Here is a 19,340-nt window from a genome sequence, read left to right as displayed (position 1 = left end):
TCTGTGTGTGAAAATTTATGCATCCTGTATAGGATCATTTAATGCGAATTCAGTTGTTCTTTCATCACTCATTCTAATCCTGGAATAATCTTATAGAATGTCACAAAACCAAGGTCGTTAATACAAAAATTGATGAACTCACAAAAATCACTAGTTGGTTAGAAATAATTTATGTCATTAAACATCCAGAGAAATTATTATTATTATTTATTCATTTCCAATCACTCAATTACACAACTCTGTGTGTGAAAATTTTGCATCCTGTATATGATCATTTAATGCGAAATTCAGTTGTTCTTTCATCACTCATTCTAATCCTGGAATAATCTTATAGAATGTCACAAAACCAAGGTCGTTAATACAAAAATTGATGAACAAGTCACCCTTTGAGATACTATTCATAATAATATTGAATAATTTATTTCAGATAATTTTCGAATACCAATCGATTGATAGACATTACTTCAAGTAAATTATTTTCAAGCCAAAAAGAGTTATCTAGTAGTTATTTATAATTTTGAAAAATATTTACAAGAGGAAAAAGAATATAAAAGGGGAAAAGACAGAAATTTCAAAAAAATGAATATCTTGACAAAGCTTGGTTTGAACTCAACAACATAAACAACGTGGACTTATCATAGTCCAAACAATAAATCTAGTAAAATAACATGGGCTGGGGAAGAACCAAGAATCAGTGTCCAATTCAACTTTGAAATGGACAATTGAATAAATCAGGTAATTTGAATTACTTCTCACAAATTTCACCTTATTCAATTGATCTTGTTATATTTTATTAAAGCAATAATACTGACCAGTTATTAACTATTAGACTTAACATAAAATCTCCTAAAAATAGATATTTTGTGACTGTTTTACCCCTGTGCCCTTCTAATTAATATTTTATATATCATTTAAGGAAATTCATTTCAAATTATTTAATAAAACTTAAAATCTTTGAAAGGAGGAAAAACCTCTAAAAGCTGAAGTTTCCAGGCAGTAAGCTCCTAAATTTACTATGCAATTTTACTTTCTTGGTAAAAATATTGTGAATCAATGCATTGACTTGCTGCCATGATCTATCTTTTAAAACTCCATTTTTTCTAATAATTTGTTCGCATAATAGCTTTCCTGGAGTCTTCTTTTGTACAATAAAGTTGACAAACTGTTTTATTACCACTTCTTTCTCACAATCCAACCAACGCACTCTCGCTTTCAGTTGCCGACTTTGAAATTTTCCTTTAATTTGAGATTCACTGTAGCTGTCACTGTCAGAAGAATAATTTTTATTATATTCATAAGAAGGATCATTAGAATGTTCCGGTTCTGGTGTTTTGTCCCCGTTATCAGCTTCAGGTTCAGTGATACCATTTTTCTTCTCTATTATTTCACCCCAGGTACCATCCATTTCCGGTTCTAGTGTTTTGTCCCTGTTATCAGCTTCAGTATTACAATTTTTCTTCATTATTTCATCCCAGGTACCATCCAGCTTCAATAGTTTCTGACCAACTTGCCCCCTCTGCATGGCCTGAATAGGAAATCTATAATTTTTCTTATGAATCTCTGATGTATGACCGAGATGCTGACATATTTTTTCTGTAAATTCTGGATCACCGAATACTTGGGATTTTGTAGCAATATGATGACGTAAGCCAGTTGCTGTCAAGAAATTGGGTTTTAATAGTTTACATGTAGTCCTAAGCTCTCTTAATATTTTAGAACCATCAAAAGGGTTCAAGGTGTAAACCCTAGCAAACAAAAGTGGGTTTTCAGGAGGTATTTGTAATTTTGAACGACAAGTAATAAGAAGATTGATTGCTTTTTCCATTGATTTGGTTAATAATATTGGAACACTGCGCAAAAGTTTCCCGGGTACCATAAAAACTGAGACTTCAGGCAATGCCATTCTTTCATCTTCAGTTAGAGAATCCAATACATCAGGTGTTGGACATTCATTCTGAGGTCGATTTAAGAAGTGACTTAATTCTGAACGTGCTACTTCCCCAGGCCTTCGTCTGTTAAGTAGAATGATGTGAGCTATAGTACACTTGCATAACTTTTCATAATTATTGGCATCAACATCTTGAGAGAGTTCATTATAATAATCTACTTCCATTGCTTTTACTGAATCTGTCATATGTTTTATGTCGCAATCATCTGGCATTATTATTGGGGTTACTGATGTTTGTTTCTTCCTTGTTTTTTCTGCATTAGTTGATATGTAATATTTCCATTTGTTTTTGAAAAGCTGAAGAAACTCACTGGTTTCAGTTTTTATGGTCTCTTTAGTGGCTCTGGATATTTTATCTGAGAGAATGGCAGTATCTGATTTTAACTTAGCCCCCTCTTGAATAACATATGCCAATCTAGCTGGCATGCCTATTACTTTAACAGCACCAGTTGATTCATCAAACCCACTGAGTTTCTGTGCAGCTTCCATTACTAAGCAAAAGTGTTTTGGTTTAAAGCAATCAATCAAATTCTTTATTGCAGGATCCTTTCGGCAATACAAGAGTAATGCTGATGCATCACGCATTTTCCTACTTGCATTATATTCATCTTTTTTGTCCATATGATTTTTTAAAAACTGGGATGCAATTGATTTGATGAGAGTATCATTCATTGCCACTAAGAGATCTCGTCTTTTTTCATTATAGGGAATATCTTTTTCACCAACTCTTCATCTTCCACAGAGGATGGGAAAATCATAGTACTAAATGTCTTCAAAACATGATTTCTACAATCTTTTACATTATTACTAGCCTTTGAAGAATCAAACGGAGGCAATGAGTTAGTATTTACTTCTGCATCTGCTAAGATCTTCTTAGGACACTTTGACTCATGCCGATAGAAAGTCTTTCTTGAAAATGCTCCCAGGCAATGAACACAATGGACATATTTGTGGTAGGCTACTTCTTTTTTAGTCGTATCAGGTCTCCTTATAGGAAGAATTTCAGATTTTGAATCAATATTTGAGTTGTAGAGATAATTACCTCGCTTTCTCAATTCATCAAATATTGCTTGACGTTTTCGTTTCCTTTCTTTAAGGTCAGGGTCACATTCAGATAAGAAGTCGATTACTTCTTTTTCCAAAGGATGGTTTCGCAACTGATGTCTCCTAAAATTAGACACAAGTGTTCGGCAGAATATGCAGAAATTTCTCCTGTTCCAGTTTCTTAATGTTCGCTTGGTTTTTACATTCTGAAACACAAAAACAAAGTAAAATTTCATTATAGGAGTGATGTATGTTGCATGGTACTGGAGTTTGAAGCTATTTTAGGATAGTAGTATTAATGACAATTAGTGATGTAAAATGCCTGGGCATTTATAAGTCGGGGCAAATGCCTGATATAAATGCCCGGGCAAATGCCCAAAACCCATAAATGCCCAGGCATTTTGGGCATTTATCTCTTTTAAAGACAAATTAATAATGTTTTAGCCATTGTATGTACATAGATGCATTATATATATTTATATATAATAACACAAATGAAAACAGTAAAATATAAATTGAAAAACAATAAGAAACTTACATTTTGTGAGCTGGAAACAGCTTTCACAGTTTCATAGGATCACAGTTTTGGTTGACAAAAGCTTGCACAGTGGCCGAAATATTCCAGCTCACAAAATGTAAGTTTCTTAGTGTTTTTACACTATATTTTACTGTATTTATTTGTGTTATTATTGACTGATAGTGACTTTTGTGCTTTTTTATATATTTTTATATATGTACTTTTTTTAGTAGTTTATGCAACGGTGTATAATGAGAGCCTTTAAACCACGAGTGAGATGTAAGTTAGAGCACGAGCAAGCGTAGCGCAGCGAGCGCTCTAAATATCTCACGAGTGGTTTAAAGGCCTAATACAACCGTTGCATACACTATTTTATCTACAAAAATACAATCAAAGATCACAGCACAATGGCTGCTCAGACCCCCCCCCTCGACTATCAACCGCACTCAATACTCACTGTTCACACCATATGAAACTCCTACAGCAGTCTGTAGTCCTAACTCAATCCTTCAAATGTTTTATTCAAGCTAGATATACACCATTGCCATTAAGTGTTATTGACAATTGCACAGGATAATTAAATTATTATTAACAATACCTGGGTATTGTTTTTTTAACATTTTTTTATCAAACATATTATAGGCCTACACATCAACAAATTAAGGCATATTCATAGAAATTAAAGTACCCTTTGCTTTTAAAATTATTTTATTTAAGCACTTAATTTTAAATGCCCTCAGAACAACTGCAAATTAAGGCATTTTTATTTCATCCAAAAATTTACGTTTAATTAATAGTTTATATTATGTTTTAGAAGCTCTAGTAACAATAAAAAATAGTAAAAAGTAAAAAAAGACACTTTTCCATAAATGCCCACATTTTGGGCATTTAAAACTGCTTTGGGCAAATGCCCGGGCGAATGCCCATTTATAAATGTCCTGCCCACTGGGCATTTGCCCAACCCACATCACTAATGACAATACACTATTGTATGCTGTTTACATGCAAAGCATTTTTTATTTTGTGTACATGAAACATGTCTTGTGTGGGATGCTTATTTTCTGCCATTATTTATTAAAATTCAACAGATAGTGGTTTATTTGATGTTTTAAAAAATAAATAACTGGGAGAAAAGCTTTAGGCCAAGTAAATATCTGTTTAACACTGAGTTTGAACTCCAAGTTAACACTAAGGTTAGGCTTAATAATGAGAATCTACTCTGATGTTGTAACTTGAAAACATAAAAATCTGTCAAAAAATGTTCAATAGGAATATGATGAGTATATAACTCAGTAAGTATTCATGAATAAACGTATCTTATACATTCGATTGGGAAGCGGTGTCCCAGTGATAGCAGGCGGTCTAATCGTTGATATTATATTGGATAAGAGACAACGCCTATCGCTTCCGTTGTAACGGTGACCACTTGAAGGGCCAGCTTTTCTAAACCAATTTATGAGCTTAAAAAAAATTGCTTCCCGGTGGTTCCTAACTCACCTAAAAATGTAGGTCCTTCCATCTCTCATAATCCTTCCCATTACCCACGCACAAGCCTAGAGCTTATGTGGGCATCATACCAAGAAAAAAAATGAAGTAGCCCGAGTGCCAACTGAGTAACCTTATTGAGCAGATGTGGTTAGAAAACAAGCGTGTGACACTTACTCTGAGTAATTATAATGCAACTGTACAGAAATTAGGTCATAGAATAGAAACAGTAGATAAACTTTTGATATAAATACCTTGAATTTATTGAGTGAATTGTCTCCAGCAAAATTCAAACTCTTTCTTGCTTTTCCTGTTCCCTGGAAATGATAAGGGGAACTGTAAGAAGCCAATATGCATTTTTAATAAGTTCAAGAATTTCGTTCAAGTACGAAATTGGAATGATAAAAATGCAGTAGGCTATATAACTTTTTATATGATCACCACTTATGAAATTCTAACATGGAATGTGTTATTATTTATATGAATGAGCATAATTGATTGTTATTTTGATGTTATACTTGGGGAAAAGCCCTACCAACAGGAGCCATAAACTGCAATATTATTGCTTCAGCAATACAGGCCGAATCAGTGAGGGTCTTATACAGAGTGATGCATTGTATGGGAACCATTCAATAAGTTGGAAACTTTTGTAGATTTAATACTGTGACTTCCAAGATATAATGATATAACAAGACTACAGTATGTATAATAAAAGACTTTCAAGAGTAGATATAATACTGTGACTTTCAAATTATTGATCCAATGTCCAATGCTTCACCTTTTGACATAAATATGAATTTTAACCCCTTCGAAGGGGGGGGGCTTAGGGGTTGTACCTAGCTTAAATATTTCAAATGTAAACACCCATTGTGTTTTAGATACATGATACTTGTAACCAAAATGGCGGCTGATTGAAGTTTTATATTTTAAAGAAATGATTGGCAGAGTAGTGGAAATTAGAACAAAAGTTTTTGAACTGATAAGTGGATATATTCGAAAAAACGTTTTATTTATTTATTAATCTGTTTACTACTATTCACATTTCATTCTAAAAGATGCTCGAAATATGCTTTTTCTTAAATGTTTGTTCAGAAGAGGGGCAATTGAATGGCCAGATCACACGCATTAGATTACTTTCTATTGATCCACTTGAAAAGTATTGTTTACTGCAGTAAAATACCACTGCAAAATATCAATATTGAAGTTACAGTATTATATCTACAACAGCTTCCAACTTATAAGAGAGTTCCGTACATAATATGCTTCACGCTTCACTCTGTATGTACCTCACAGCACTCAATCTGTGAATTAAGATTCTGTAATGATGGAACGTGAATTCTGATTCAATCAACTTCTTCAAGCTGTTTGGCCATAACAGAATGTAATCCTTTCATTTCATCAATTATTTATTTATTTTTACATTTAACAATACACACATCAAATAGGTACATGATTAGAAAAGGATCAACAGGCCTAGCCCAAAACTTATAAGTTTACAAATTTTGATAGTAGTAAGCCAATGTCTAAAATGTAGGTTATGTTGCTTCACTTTGAATCAAATTTCAAGTCCAGAAATATACAAAGCAAAATTTAGAATAAAAATAAACTGATCTATTGTATTGACAAGAAAATTTTATTATTATTTCTTGAATAAACAAATGCTATTCAATGAGTCAAAGGTTTTTTGATTACTGTATCTTTCTTTTCAAGCAATTGCAATAGATAACTTTATATTTTAAAAATGATAATTTAGTACTATACTTTCATCTTACCTCAAGTGCCAATTCTCCTTCATTTCCCTCAGGTTTAAGAGATGGGACTGATTCCACTTCATGTTCTCCAGGTGTGTAGGACACTGTCAAGGTGTGTGCTATAGTAGGACTAACAGTGTTGATCACACAAGACGATGATGCTTCCTCCTCATTTGTGGGTTGATCCAAGATACCCTGTAGACATGAAAGAATATGAATTTATATATTTCACCTCTTTATTATCATTTAAAAATGTCACCTCTTCATTATCTTTCTTTCTCATTTTTAATAACTTTATAATTTCAAATAAAATAATAATAATAATAATAATAAGCCTGACATCCTGGTATTGGATCAGCTGGAGAAGAGGGCTTATATAATTGATATTGCTGTACCTTCAGATGAGAATGCTCAGAAGACCAGAGGCGAGAAAATCAGAAAATACCAAGAGCTGTCATTTGAGCTGAAGGAAATGTATGGGCTGAATACAGTGAGAGTACTTCCAATTGTAATAACAGTCAATGGCCTGATACTCAAGTCGGTTGTGGAAATATGTCGAAGTATTGACTTGGTAGACGAGGTGCTGAAGAGAATGCAAAAATCTGTCCTCCTTGACACTGCACGTATTGTGCGCAGGTTCATAAAATAGTCAAACAGTGTTATAAAGATGAAAGGAAGGTTGCATTAAAGTGCCCCTTCTTTGAAAATATTTCCGCAAGAGCGTGCTTATAAAAGGGATAATAATAATAATAATAATGTAGTACTATACTTTAATCTTACCTCAAGAGCCAATTCTCCTCCATTTTCCTCAGGTGTAAGAGATTGGGCTGATTTCACTTCATGTTCTCCAGGTGTGTAGGACACGGCCATGGTGTGTGCTATAGTAGGATTAACAGTGTTGATGCTAGCACAAGACATTGATACTTCATTCTCATTCGTGGGTTGATCCAAGATAACCTGTAGACATGAAAGAATATGAATTTTTATATTTCACCTCATCATTATCATTTAAAAATGTCACCTCTTCATTATATTTCTTTCTAAGTAGATAAAAAAATAAATTTCATATTTTCAAATAAAATATTAGTAATATAGTATAAGACTTTAACTTTACCTCAAAGGCCAATTCTCCTTCATTTCGTTCAATTATGTAGGATCGGGCAAACTCTTCTTCATTTTTCTCAGGTGTATGACACGGGGCTGATTTCCCTTCATGTTCTGTAGGTGTGTAGGACAGGGCTGAGGTGTGTGCTATGATAGGACCATCAGTGTTGATCACACAAGACATAGATGCTCCATTTTCATTCGTGGGTTGATCCAAGATAACCTGTAGATATGAACGAATATGAATCTATATATTCCACCTCCTCATTATTATTTAGTTCAAATGAATATATAGTTATTTCCACTTTAAAAAAATTACAAGCTAAGTGATCGTTTAGAGTAAACTATAACCACACCTTCAATAGCCAAAACTGTCTGGATTGGTCATGAGAAACTGCCTATTAGAAATATTTTTTATAAACTGGTGGGCTCGGATCTGATAGCTGGTTAATGAGTTCTCAGGTCACTCCTGAACAAGGCTCATCAACCAGCTATCTCATTAACCTCTGGCTAAATAGATAGATAGAAGAGGTAGATAGAGGTGCAGAGAGATAGATAATATTGTCTTAATTTTTCACTCTACATACAACATAAGTGATGTGGGCGAAGTTGGGGCATAAGAGCACCCTCTTCCACTTGACCTACAGTATTGAAAAATAACAATTTGTGTACAATGCAAGAAAAAAGAAATAAGTAATAATTGTTTACAATTACAAAATAAGAATAACTTAACAGCTGAAAGCGAAATAAAATGTGTTTGAAATGAAATTAAACGTGTTGTTTTTCAACAATTATTATTGTTATTGATATTATAATAAAAGGAATGCATAGCTGATTGAAAACCATTTGTCATTTTTCTACTTGGCCAATTTTCGCAAACCCAACCACCAGCACTCAACATTGATAACAATTATATTTTTATGTAAGAGTTTGACAGAACTAGCTTGAGAAGAATAGTGTAAGCATGAAATACAATTAATTTATTCTCAAATGATATATCGTCTACATCTCACAGTATGTGAACCATACAAAGGACTCAATAAACAAAAACATGAAGTGTTAGTAACCAATATTGTAACTTATTCAAAATACATTTCTAAGTTTCAGCAACTAATTCATGACACAAGCTAGACATTATTACTATTTGAACTCTATAATTTATGCAGCCTTTCTAGGAGAACAAAAAATGAATGGTTGAAGAAATACTGTATGCATGCCAGTAGGCCTATTTAATATTCTCAAGCTGTTTTTACACTCATACATTATAGGCCTACGTGTATAAGGATAAAGCCTACTAAGTTACTTGAATGTTAATAAAAAAATAGTAATCTCTTACTGTACCTGTGTTTTGGAAACAGGGTCACTTTCTTCAAATATTTGATGATAATTTTTATCCAATCTCGAGTAAAACTCTTCCCATTTACCTTCATCATACAATTGCAAAAAGCTGGGAGAGGTTTTTTTATGATTTTGAACACATGGCCTATTAATATTTTCAATACTATTTAGTATTTTTCTTGGCTCATGTTTCGTCTTGTTTAGTTCACCTGAAAAAGAAAGAAAAAGGGATAAATGGTAGGCTACGGTAGGCTACCTACCTAGCTTAAGGATAACTATTTTTGCTTAAACATAAGCAGTAGAATGTTAGAATATTTTAGAATTGTACAAAAACATTTTACTAGAAGGCCTAATGATATCAAATATCACAAGAATAGAAAAGACCTATCTTCAACACAAGTGATTTACTCCAAGTAAGCTAAAGCTTTTATCAATCCACTAAATTGTACAAACCTTCCAGATTCCCTTAATTTGTCCTCAATGTCAGAGAATTAAGCCTTTAATCTCAATGAAATTTCAAATTTTCCTTAGGTAAAATTACATAGGCCTATATTAGTAAACAATTCTGATGTGGACTTGAGTCCAACTAGGTACCTATCATTACGTTAGCCAAAGCATAACTTAGGCATAAGAAAAGCATTTTGGTGGTATGCCTAAATGGGAAATTTACTTGAAACAATAAATAAATACTTCTTATTCATAATTAAAAACATATTGAAGTTAAATTCACAGGTTGTTTCACTTCTGATTTTGTTTCAAAATATTAATAACCTCAAAGCATTAGCCTACTAGGCTAATTCTCATACGGTAAGGAAATAATATTGTAAGTTACAAGAAGCAAACTAAATAGTGGCCTACAAGTTATTTACAATTCTATAATTAAGAACACATCGACTTACCTTTCAATGCTAAATTTAGAATTTTATCAGTCCGTGAATAAATCTTTTTGGACATTTTGACACACACAACATCACATCACAACACTTCACTTGTTCGAGAAACGAAAGCTTTTCTTTTGGAATTGAGAATGAGATAGATCCAGACTTATACCATGAAAATACTAAACACGAAGATTCAATTGAAACAAGAATCAATAATTCTTATTCAGAAGAAAATAAATTGAATCTTAATTCACTTCACATCACACTAAAAATTAAATTAACACTAGACACTTAGACACTTCGCATCGACAGACTAAAGACAGACAAGAATTCATTGGAAACAGAAACGGCGCGAACTTCAATACATAACCTCAAATCAAGTTCAGTCTGAATAAATGGCGCGAACAGTCAGACCCACCGGAGTGAATTATAATACTCGATTACACGAACGCCATCACATGGTAGATCTGTGGAGCTACTAAAGATGCTTGGACCATCTTACGCAAACGTACCAACATGAGTTGTAAAGATTTATACAAAAGACCAACTTTGTGTTAAGGAATGAACCTATATATATATATATATATATATTATATATATATATATATATGATATTTTTTAAAAAATCCAAGATAGCCCCATTTGGAAAAATGTAGAGGCATTGAATAGGTTTTTTATGAAAGACAGTTCGAAAAGGAACACTTCTTGCTCTTGGCAAAACCACATCCTCACATTAACATACTCAACAAAAGTAATAATAAAAATAAAACAATACTGTAGACCTTTTGTTACCTGCACACAATAAATTATTTTAAATGTTTTTCTTTTTCATATGAATAGTGATGCTATCTTTTGGTAGACACAAGTAATACAGAGCGGTGCAGAGGAAATGCATGTTTTTCGAACAGCCAGTACTCGTCAATGGGAGGGGGTATTGCCCTGGAACGAATGTTGGCAGACGGCCCATACTATACCATTTCAGTTGCTATGGGCATTGGAATGTACAACATCATGTGTTCGCTGTTAACAAGGTTTTTTTTAGAAACAATGAATCTGTAGTCACAGTACAATATTTTTCCGTCAATATTTTAGAGTTGGGCATTGAGGTGCAATGCCTGATCAAAATATTGTACTCTGGTGGGTTGCAGCGTTTAGGAGTACTAGTTATCTTATGAAAAAGAAACCACCTGGTCTTCCCCATTCCCCGGAAAATGTAGACCAAGTCAGAACGGCAGTTGTTACTAGTCCTAGACGATTGACTCGACGAGATGGTATCAGGACTAGACGACACTGACTCGGTCTACATTTTCAGGAGTATTAACTGAACAGGGAAGACCAGGTGGTTTCTTTTTTATCAGAGAACTAGTACTCCTGAACGCTGCAACCCATCGGAGTACAGAATTTTGATCAGGCATTGCACCTTGAGGCCCAATATTGACGCAAAAGCATTGCACTGTGACTACAGATTCATTGGTTTTAGAAAAACTGCTTCACAGTGAACACACGATGTTGAACGTCCCAATGCTCATAGCAACTGAAATGGCATAATATGGGCCATCTGTTTGAGGATAATAACCCCCCCCCATCACCCAGTACTGGCAGTTTGAAGAATATGGTTGTGTTTTCTCTGCACCACTCTGTATAAACATCCCATTATTCATAGACAGGTTTATTTGGATTTTCGCGACTTAATGAATGTACTCATATTATCAATAATTCAATATTCAATTGTATCTAATAATATTAATAATCAATATTTTGTGATATTGTAATAATCAAGTGTTGTCGTATTGTAATTACTGTAATATTTACTCAGAAACATGTTGTTACACTTACAGTCATGACATAATTCTTAAGCATACTGTAGGGTGTCTGTTGGGGGGTTGGTGCCCTCTCAAAGGGCACCAAATAAGAGAGGCCCACCCACGAGTGCCTCCCGTCCCCCAACCACCGCACATAGAGTTGTACCCTCATGACATTGTTGGAGCAAACTGAAAACAAACATGAAGAAAAAATTAAACTTATTCTGTTTATTGTAAAAAACTAGTGAATATGATTAATAATCTACTCTAGTTACAATTTACATAAAAATAAATTGAATCTAATGGCTGATTTCTAACTATTTTTTTAAACCCTTTTTTGAAAATTTTCAATAGTCATGGTCATACAGAAGACCATAGAGAAAATATAGCATAAGAATATATTCCAAGGTATAGGGCATTTATGTTACAAATTTAAATGTTATCTCAAACTTAGTAGTTCATTTTCTTGAAGCTATGTGATGCTGGTGGTCTCTCATACTGTGCCATTCTTATACTCTCACCCAGCAAGAAAAGTAATAATAGACAGTAGTCAACAGTATATAAACAGAACATAAACGACCTATACCATGGGCTATCTTCTTCTTATGCTATATTTCTCTATGATAAGACTCACTACCTATCATACAATATTCTGTTTGGCTAGAAATTTATAGAGTTGGAATGTTGAATGAATTGGAATTGGAACAGTTTGGACCTCAAGAAAGCCTGTTGGTCCATTTCAAATGTTGTAATGTTTGAATTATAAAAGAGATAGATATAAATAGATAGATCGATCAAAATTCATAAGGCCAATAATAATAATAATTATTGTCATGCATATAAATATGAATAATTTGTATAATATGTGATTGTATATGAATGAAAAATGAATGAATAAACAAAACAAGAAATGCAATAGTGGACTATCCAGAGTATTGTACAAGTAGATAATGTTGATGACTTACTTTTTGTCTTGTAAAATCTCCCATCTTCGTCCCTAACTATCTGGCATGGCCAGTAGGGCCCTTTGCCAATCCTGGCCCAGTATAGTTCCAAATATACTGAAATTAAAACAAAGACATTTTCAAACAATGTTCAGAAATAAACGAACCAATTTCCAATACATTTTTAATTATTTGGAAAAAGGATCAAACACCTACAGTTTAAAAATAAGAATATTAGGCCTACACTCATTGTTATACTCAGTGCTACCTAAATTTATCATTGACAGCTTTCATGGATAGTGAGTGGAAATGTGGCATTTTGCTATTTGTACAGATGGAATGAAAGTAAAGAGAAGTGGAGGGAAAGGAGTAGGAGGTGAATGAGGAGGTGAAGGAGGAGGAGGAGGAGAAAAATAATAATCAGAAGAAAATAAAAAAGTGTGGGTAAATACGTACAATCCAATACATCAGGTTCCTGTTCCGGTTGCTGTTGTTGTTGTTGTTGTTGATGTTCTTGTTGCTGTTGTTGTTGATGTTCTTGTTGCTGTTGTTGTTGTTGTTGTTGTTGTTGTTGTTGTTGATGTTGTATCTGCTGTTGTTGTTGTTGCTCTCTCTCTAGTCTCTCAGCACTGAAAATAAAAGAAAAGTTTGAAAACAGGATCAAAAAATAGGTAAAGTCAAAACATTAATAGAAAATGAAACCAAAAATGATTCCTGGTAATAAGTGGTTGAGTTTAATTAAATTTCATTTTTTCAATTACCTACTTGAAAATATTTTTTAGTCCAGTCAATGAAAGATTGAAGAGGGAAAAGTTTGGAACACAATTTTTGACCCTGCAGCTCTTTTTAGGATAGTAAGGGGGTAAACATACCAAAAGTCCTCACTCCTACCCCCTGTGCTAAGGGGGTGGGGGTGGTTTGCAAGTACCATACTTTGTTTTTTCGAACAATATGCATTTGTTGAGTAATAAGCCCTGAAAGTGCCAAACATTGGAAGAAAAACTGTCTTAAAAAGATTTTACACTTTTAAAAACAAATATCTCTAAAACTAAAGAAGATATCAAAAAACCCTACTGAACAAAACTTAATATACTTAATATTGCTATAACAATTGATAAAAAGCTCTAAATTGTGAAAAATACATCAAATTGAAGAGAACTAAATCCTCTACAACCCAATGTTCAGTACTTATTTGTTCAATGCTTAGTTGTTGAGTAATAAGCCCAAAAAGTTGAAACAAAAACTGTCTCTTACTCTTTTGAAAGTAGATATTTCAAAAACTGAAGGAGATATCACAAAACTCTACATAACAAAACTTGTAGGAAATTTATCTAGCTTCATTTTTGTTCAGCTAGTCATGTCGCTGAAATGTATTGTTTCCAAGATAAATGCGTGTAAGCCAGAAATGAAATTGCATCTTTTAAACCGCTCTCATCCCTTAAGGCTGTGCAAAGGCTAAAAATAAACTTTCTACTCATGATATTTTTCTAAGTTTTTCAATTTGTATATCATCAATCTACCAAAATGAAAAAGTTTTCTCAGGAAAAGATTTTTTTCTGATCATTACTCTTTGAGATATGAGCACCTGAAGTTTAAATTTTTGGGACAGAGCATTTAAAATTTGGTAAGATATAAATCCATGAGATTTAGAGGATAGATTCTTCATGATATCTCTCAGCACTGAAAATAAAATAAAAGTTTGAAAATAGGATCAAAAAATAGGTAAAGTCAAAACATTAATAGAAAATGAAACCAAAAATGATTCCAAGAAATAAGTGGTTGAGTTTAATCAAATTTTATTTTTTCAATAACTTGAAATCTTTTTTAGTCCAGTCAATGAAAGATTGAAGAGGGAAAAGTTTGGATCACAATTTTTGACCCCGCAGCTCTTTTTAGGATAGCAAGGGGGTAAACATATAAAAAGTCCTCACTCCTACCCCCTTTTCTAAGGGGGTGGGGGTGGTTTGCAAGTACCATACTTTGTTTCTTGCATATATCTTGAACAATATGCATTTGTTGAGTAATAAGCTCTGAAAGTGCAAATGTTGGAAGAAAAACTGTCTTTTCAAAGATTTTACACTTTTAAAAACAAATATCTCTAAAACTAATAGTTATTTGTGCAACAAGTGCGCAAAGTGTCAGTTTGCTGCACCAAAAGAAACATCAATAGAAAATAAACATTATTTATTATTAAATGATCAGAAGTTATTATTTAATTATGATTTAGATAGACATTATTCTTGTTTTGGATTTCTAGATTGGGATTTTATCATAAATGTAGGGTAGCCATTGAAATGATTCTTATCTAAATCTAACCACAGTCATTGTTACCAACTTAATTTTTGTTTTCGTGCACTAATCCTCCATATAACCCACCAACTATTTTGTGTTGCCATGTTGCAAATCTGGAGTGCAGAAAAATTTTTCCCACACTAGAGCGGAAAAGTGATTCTTTGTGTTCTGTAATTAGTGCAGGAATGGCCACTTTTCAAGGTAACTGTAGGAAAAGAATATATCAAAAACCCTACTGAACAAAACTTGTAGGAAATTTATCTAGCTTCATTTTTGTTCAGCTAGTCATGTCGCTGAAATACATTGTTTCCAAGATACATGCATGTAAGCCAGAAATGAAATTGCAACTTTTAAACCACCCTCAAGGGTTGTGTGGTAGAGAGGACCAGGAGTCCTAACTCCGCCCTAATAAAGGCATATAATATAATCAATCCCTTAAGCACAAGGGGTAGGGTTGAGGAATTTTGATATGTTGACCTTCTAACTAGTCCAAAAAAACTGTGAAGTCAAATATTTTGTTCCAAGTGTTCCCTCCTAATTTCTTTGTCAATTGATCTATTGTTGTTAAACTGAAGATTTTACACTCAACACTATAATGGTTGCAACAATCATAGGGAGATGCATAATATAATGAAATAATACATTAAATTGAAGAAAATATGATGCTCTATGAGCTCATGATTAGCACGGATTTTTTCAATCAGTCGTTAAAATGTTATAAGGCCAAAAAGATGGAAAAATCAGAGCCAGAAGGGTTTTTTCAAAATGTGACTTTATTCGATTTTTGATGCAAAGTAAGGAGCCCAATCAATTCGTTTTCCCATTGTAAATAATAACTGCAGTTAGTAACATTGAAAGTAGTGATATTGAAAGATATCAGCATGAAACTATAAAACTAAATTCAACCTGTTTGTGCTTTAAACAGACCCTTGCGGAGCATGGGTTACCTACTTAGTAGAGAATATAATGTATCAATTTGATTTGAATAGTTTATATTCATATAAGTTACTTACTTTCTTTGTATTATCCTCTGAGATCGTCTAAGAGGGGCCTGTTGAGGTGCAATGCACCTTCTCTTAGGAGGGGCAACGTTCCCATCCTCCTCACGCCTCCTCTTTGGGGGATTAGGGCGTGCATTGGAAGTGCTTGCCATCTGGAAACAAACCAATTAAAATGTATTAAGGATAGAGCAGTGATCAAGTCTATATTTTTACAAATAGAAATAAATTAGAAATTGCATCAAATTAATTAATGAATAATTATTATTAAACGAGAATCCCAATAAAATGCTGTAATCTTTGATTAAAATGAGCGCTGCTATCCAGAGATTGTCAGTTTGGTGTAAGGGTGAGCATTCCTGACTAGCAATGAGGAGGTACCGGGTTTGATTCCCGGGCTGGCAGATAATTTTTGGATAGTAGTGATCATCGAATTTCCATCTAGCTGTTAACCCTGTTGTGAATATTTGCAGTAGCAGTCATCTTTGGGATCACCCCAAACTGCTGTTCCAACCTTGAGCGGCCGGCCGACACCACATTGAGAGCAGTAAATCCTACTCCGGTCCTTTAGCCGGACCAGGGTGACCCTGGGAATTCTTGTAAAGGTCAGTATTTACTTAGAACTGTGTCTTCCACTTGAGGATCGTACAGTTTGGCCGCGGCTCCACTCACTGTATATTATTGCGCTGCAAAGTGTGGCTGGTGAGTCAGAGATAGTAGAGAACAAACTAGAGACCATCTGCTGCGCCGCACAAAGTGGTGTCACGCCAAAATATTTTGTGAACAATGGAGTTTGAAATTGATAATGAGTCTTCATGTATTTTTTTGCTGAGGATGATGATGAGAGATGAATGCACCTAAAGTTTTTAGGCGATTTTACAACTCATTAATCATATTCAGAGGAGTTGGCTCAAGTCATAAAACTTCCAACGGGAGTACCAGGCACATGATTCTTAACTTATCTAAGTGATAGCTTCTTGTCTCAATACTTCCTTAATTGTTGCTACTTTCTTATTTTTATAATATTACTCTCTTAATTTGCTATGCATGCCTTCAGACAGCCTATTACTTATAATTGGGTGAATAGAGTTGTCAATTGCGATTTGAATTGACACATAATTGTTGAAGTTATGAGCTCCAATTTGAAATTGAAAATTACTCTTCAATTATTAACTTACTCTGTCGCTTCAACATCTTAAATATGAATCCAAATTCATGATACCTTATTTCGATACAGAGTTACAAAAGAAAATAAATGGCAGAAACCGCATGATATATAGAGCCATATCATTTTGTAGATGTAAAAGTTGTCTTAGTATTAATAAGTAGTTGGTTATTTTCTTACATTTGCACAAGTTGTTTGTTTATTTTGTTCTTTTCTTGTGGAAATAAAAATGTTATCATTATTGGTTCACACTAATTTATTATTGTTTTCCATGCTTACCTGTAAATAGTCACAGTTTATCTAGAGGTTTCTCTTCAATCTTTTTTTCCAATGCATTTCACTCTTACTTGGTAAAAACTAATAACTTTATAAGAAATTATAGGCAAATGTCTACTTAATGACCAACACTTTGGATAGAATATTTCCAAACAAAATGTTTTTCAGTCTTAAAATTGACAACCTTTTTCTGTCACTTGGAGGGAGGAACAATTTCACACAGCTTGCTAAATTAAAATATTGTACTTTCTTTGTATCATTAAAATAAATTTTTTTATTCATTTAAGTCAGTCTTTTCAAAGCACTGAAACACTTCTTTATCCAAGTTAAAAGTTTTCAAGAACCACTGTTTTTGTTGACTTTGATGTATAGTGAGGTCTACGTTATAATGACAGTATTTGATCAACTTTGGTTTTGCTATCCTTATCTATCATTCGACAAAGCCAGTGGTACTATACTTTTCCAGGCCCACAACGATGCCAATTATGTTTTTGATGGTGTAGAAATATAATTAATGCAGAGAATCGGTATCGCTATTCTTCTATCTTTATCCCCTGCCATTATAACGTGGATCTGACTATAGTTATACTCTTGTCTTCTCTCTTTGACATTGCCAAATTCTTCTTTTATGCCTAAGTATTTATTTTTTATTGCTGCTCCTTTTGGAAAAATAATCACTAACCTAAAATTTTCATTTCATTTGGAGTTGCGAGTTGGACAAACCACTCTCTGTCTCAGACAGCACCGTATCGCGCATGTGTTGGCAACGGGTTTTTCCCGTTCCATTCAGTCAGTTCTTTGAATGTAACGTTCTTTGTGATGATGGTTACCGAGCACTGTAACTGGAGCCAATTGTCATTCTATTTCATGAACATGTTCACAAACATGTGGTTCATTTCATGAACATGTTCACAAACATGTGGTTCATTTCATGAACATGTTCACAAACATGTGGTTCATTTCATGAACATGTTCACAAACATGTGGTTCATTTCATGAACATGTTCACAAACATGTGGTTCATTTCATGAACATGTTCACAAACATGTGGTTCATTTCATGAACATGTTCACAAACATGTGGTTCATTTCATGAACATGTTCACAAACATGTGGTTCATTTCATGAACATGTTCACAAACATGTGGTTCATTTCATGAACATGTTCACAAACATGTGGTTCATTTCATGAACATGTTCACAAACATGTGGTTCATTTCATGAACATGTTCACAAACATGTGGTTCATTTCATGAACATGTTCACAAACATGTGGTTCATTTCATGAACATGTTCACAAACATGTGGTTCATTTCATGAACATGTTCACAAACATGTGGTTCATTTCATGAACATGTTCACAAACATGTGGTTCATTTCATGAACATGTTCACAAACATGTGGTTCATTTCATGAACATGTTCACAAACATGTGGTTCATTTCATGAACATGTTCACAAACATGTGGTTCATTTCATGAACATGTTCACAAACATGTGGTTCATTTCATGAACATGTTCACAAACATGTGGTTCATTTCATGAACATGTTCACAAACATGTGGTTCATTTCATGAACATGTTCACAAACATGTGGTTCATTTCATGAACATGTTCACAAACATGTGGTTCATTTCATGAACATGTTCACAAACATGTGGTTCATTTCATGAACATGTTCACAAACATGTGGTTCATTTCATGAACATGTTCACAAACATGTGGTTCATTTCATGAACATGTTCACAAACATGTGGTTCATTTCATGAACATGTTCACAAACATGTGGTTCATTTC

At 33.6% G+C, this 19,340-nt stretch overlaps 2 protein-coding genes across 2 annotated transcripts; both read right to left on the bottom strand.

Annotated features, from left to right (window-relative positions):
• Positions 1-2,748: 2,748 nt before the first annotated feature.
• On the bottom strand, positions 2,749-10,634 carry LOC120355538 (the record flags this gene model as incomplete). The annotated part of the gene is given in 7 exon segments (XM_039444060.1): positions 2,749-3,198; positions 5,249-5,311; positions 6,767-6,940; positions 7,526-7,702; positions 7,860-8,072; positions 9,191-9,396; positions 10,087-10,634. Coding segments are annotated over 7 exon segments (1,338 nt in total), but the record flags the coding sequence as incomplete, so codon positions are not given.
• Positions 10,635-11,547: 913 nt separating this feature from the next.
• LOC111058372 (putative uncharacterized protein DDB_G0291608) lies at positions 11,548-17,502 on the bottom strand. Its single transcript, XM_039444062.1, has 5 exons — positions 17,450-17,502; positions 16,120-16,259; positions 13,271-13,443; positions 12,836-12,931; positions 11,548-12,059 (listed from the first exon to the last, which is right to left on the bottom strand). The coding sequence occupies exons 2-5, from the start codon at positions 16,257-16,259 to the stop codon at positions 11,881-11,883; spliced, it is 588 nt and encodes a 195-aa protein (XP_039299996.1). The 5' UTR covers positions 17,450-17,502; the 3' UTR covers positions 11,548-11,880.
• Between the last annotated feature and the right edge of the window lie 1,838 nt (positions 17,503-19,340).

The sequence above is a fragment of the Nilaparvata lugens genome, unplaced genomic scaffold (assembly GCF_014356525.2).
Source record: "Nilaparvata lugens isolate BPH unplaced genomic scaffold, ASM1435652v1 scaffold2618, whole genome shotgun sequence".
Lineage (NCBI taxonomy): Eukaryota > Metazoa > Arthropoda > Insecta > Hemiptera > Delphacidae > Nilaparvata > Nilaparvata lugens.
Note: the sequence above shows the minus strand (reverse complement) of the source record. Positions and strands in the feature narration are given on the sequence as shown.